This window comes from Symsagittifera roscoffensis, chromosome 7 (assembly GCF_963678635.1).
Source record: "Symsagittifera roscoffensis chromosome 7, txSymRosc1.1, whole genome shotgun sequence".
NCBI lineage: Eukaryota > Metazoa > Xenacoelomorpha > Acoela > Convolutidae > Symsagittifera > Symsagittifera roscoffensis.
The window spans coordinates 26,185,179-26,188,308 of NC_087068.1; the positions used below are offsets into that span (position 1 = coordinate 26,185,179).

At 35.6% G+C, this 3,130-nt stretch overlaps 1 protein-coding gene across 1 annotated transcript; it reads left to right on the forward strand.

The window, feature by feature from the left end:
- Positions 1-491: 491 nt before the first annotated feature.
- On the forward strand, positions 492-2,925 carry LOC134851386 (uncharacterized). The gene is made up of 4 exons (XM_063867444.1): positions 492-723; positions 1,010-1,023; positions 1,136-1,450; positions 2,298-2,925. The coding sequence occupies exons 1-4, from the start codon at positions 663-665 to the stop codon at positions 2,736-2,738; spliced, it is 831 nt and encodes a 276-aa protein (XP_063723514.1). The 5' UTR covers positions 492-662; the 3' UTR covers positions 2,739-2,925.
- Positions 2,926-3,130: the final 205 nt, after the last annotated feature.

Consider the following 3,130-nt stretch of genomic DNA (forward strand, 5'->3'; position numbering starts at 1 on the left):
GCAACTAAAAGTTTTCAATCGTGGATAACTTTCAGGGATGACTTTGTTCCAGAAAACCAAAAAATCCTGGCTCAATGAAACCAAAAAGGTCCTGGTTCGATAAAACCAAAAAGTCCTGGTCAAACAATGGCTTTTTTCGTGCTCTTAATCCAAAATTTAGTGCATATTGACGCCTGTAGAAACATTTTCAAGTCGATTAGCTGGAAATTTATATGATCTAGAAATGAGCGTATGCGTTGAATTGTAAATGTATAAAATATAAATTGTCAAAAATAGTGAAGAGATTTTGGATGGATATGCGCCAAACACCACCCCCTACCTCTCGCCCACCTTGTGCTAGAGGTTCAACTTTGTGTTTGTCAATATGATCCATCAATAAGAATGTGTCAAGTTTGTTCCATTGAATCGAAAGTTGATGAAGGCGGTTAATATCGTCTATTGTAATTCATGACCAGGGTTTGCGAAAATCACGTGATAAACTTTGACTCTCGTTATCTTTTATCTTCAAAAGTAAATACCTTTAAACCAACCACTTGAACTCGTACACAGAAAGATTTTATTAAGAAGTAAATTACACTCTTAAAGAATATAGAACTGATCTTGTCGTGGGAATAACTGAGCCCTTCTGAATTCTTTTTAAAGTAGCTTCATTTTCTGTACAGATGAAAATGAAAGGCACAGTTTTATTTCTAAGCTTCATTGTGGCTTTAACATCTGCATATAGTGAGTTTTTTAAGTATGAGCCTTGGGCTCTTTTTCCTTTCCCCTCACCTCACATAAACGTCGGTTTCATGGTGTATCGAGTGGTTTTACAAGGTTGAGTATGAAGACTGAATATGTTTCCCATGGCCTTATTAGTCCGTATGCCAAATTTTGTAACAATTTGACAATGTGATCAGAAAAATTACTCTAAAAAACTTACAGGTGGGGGTAAAAGGAAAAAGAGCCGAGCATTTCCAAACAAATTTTAAAATAAATCTTTTTTTTTCTGATAAAACTGTTGTTTTAGCTCTCGTTTCAAAGGTAAGAATAAAATTACAGTCTTAAGAAAAAAAAAATAAATTGATCAAGCATTTTGAGTTGAATTGAACCAGTTTTTTTTTGTTTTGCGGTCCGATAAATGAAAGTTTTTCAGCCTGAAAACTCTCTCTTCAATTCTGACAAACGGGATTTTCATCCGGTCAAAACTGATGAAAAAGTGCCATCTGGAACTTCAAAGCTATCTTCTCATTTTTGCACATGCTCGGGTCAAACATGCACTTGCTGTGCTGACATTCACGAAGAGTCTTTTCATCTGAACGACACGTTGTGTGTTGATGTGGGGTATTTGAAAGAAGATTATGGGTTAAAATTTGAGCTGACATGGGACGGGAGAGCGATCATTTCCGAGGAGATTTCAGGTCGCAATCCTCCCCCGATTTGCGCCGAAATTCCGATACCAAAAGCCGAGGTTAGATCAAACAAAAGCGTTAATGTTCAGTTTGGTGCATGAAAAGTGGCTCATCCGGGTTGTAATCATTATTTTGGAACCATCTGAACTAACAGTGGCATAATCTGGAAAATTTAAGTTTTGATATATGAATTAAAAACAAATTAAAACCCGGTTAAAATGGTTCCCAAACACATAAACAAGACTGCTCGTATCAGGGCGAAGCCCTGAATGTTCCGACTGCCTTTTAAGGTTTATGGAGCAGCGGTAATAACATAAAAAAATTAAATTAAATAAAAGAAAATGAAAGATTTTTTTAATTAAAATTTGAAATTTTTTTAAACAAAAATCATACCCCCACACGCCATTTAAAGTACAAAAAGATAGATTTCGTTCCTTGTAACAAATCAATTATGGCAAATAAGCTTCGTTCAACCAATTTGGAACGATTTAAAAGAAGGATTAAATCTCCGCTTACTCGTTAATAGCGCGAATTATATCGCGCGTTAATTGTCCCAAATTGGTCAAAATGGCCAAAATGGCAATCTTTAAACCCTCATAACTTAACGAAAAATGATCACAGGTGAAATATCTTTTCAAATTTAAGCTCAGGACAACAATACCTTTTGAATGATATAAAAAAAACTCCGTCAAAGATTGCTAGTTAAAAAGTCGAAATTTGTCTGAAGAAAAAAAAACCCACCCCGAGCACAAATATTCCGTTACTTTCGTATCGAAAGTCGGAAAAATAACGCAGCTCCAAAAATGTTGATTATTCTACAGGTTCTTCAGCATTTGAATAAAACTGTTTTTCAAAAACGAGCCAAATTTATTTTAATCACTAATATTAAAGCAAATTTTGTTCTAGAATCTTCTCAGTGCCTGCGTCCGTCTCAGCAACATTTCAATCTCTTCAAACAATTTTGAGACATGCATAAGTGTGAACATCCATGCTGCCATGATAGATGTTCTCACTGTCCAACTCGGATGTCTGTCTATCGGTCACAAAGACCAAGACTGGACGTGCGCCTACCACCACGAGTACACGAAACATGACCACAATTCACGACTTCCCTCGTGTGTGAACAAATGTGAAAAGACACCAACGGTGTACAATTCGAAAGACGAGTCCTCAAAAACGGCTTCAGTGAAACGAGTTCGAAGCAGGAGTTATCAGAAGAATGGTTGTTTTTATGTCAGTAGCGAGAACGGCGTAAATGAGTCGCCGAAGGAAAAGTTTACGAAAGTCGTAGAAAAAGTACAATCTGATTTGTGTATTGTCGGTTGTGTGCCAAACGGCTACATGTAAAAATTGAAAAACCACTCATTTTCAAAACAATATAAATTTATTCTTTGAAAATAAAAACTACTTTGTACCTTGATGGAGCAAAGGGCTGTGATTGTTTGATTATAGTTAGTTATCAATTTTATGGCCATAACAATATTAAATTCTTTGATTGAAAATTCGTCTGACCTGATTCATTTCTGTAACTTGATATATGTCAAAAAGGGTCTTTTTATGAAAAGGAAATGATTCTTGAAAAGGTTTAAATTTTGCAAACAGTTTATTTTTGCAACTAACCTGAAATTGGCAAAAGAAATATCAATGCTCATGTGAAAGGCAAAACAAGGACCCTTGTTTTTTCTTGCGTATCTGTTTCATTAATTGTGGCGTGTTTTGTCCTTCACACATTCCGCTTC

Coding starts and splice junctions, on each gene's coding strand:
- LOC134851386 (XM_063867444.1), top strand. CDS start 663: ATGAAAATGAAAGGCACAGTTTTATTTCTAAGCTTCATTGTGGCTTTA. Junction 1,451..2,297: donor TTCCGATACCAAAAGCCGAG/GTTAGATCAAAC, acceptor ATTTTGTTCTAG/AATCTTCTCAGTGCCTGCGT.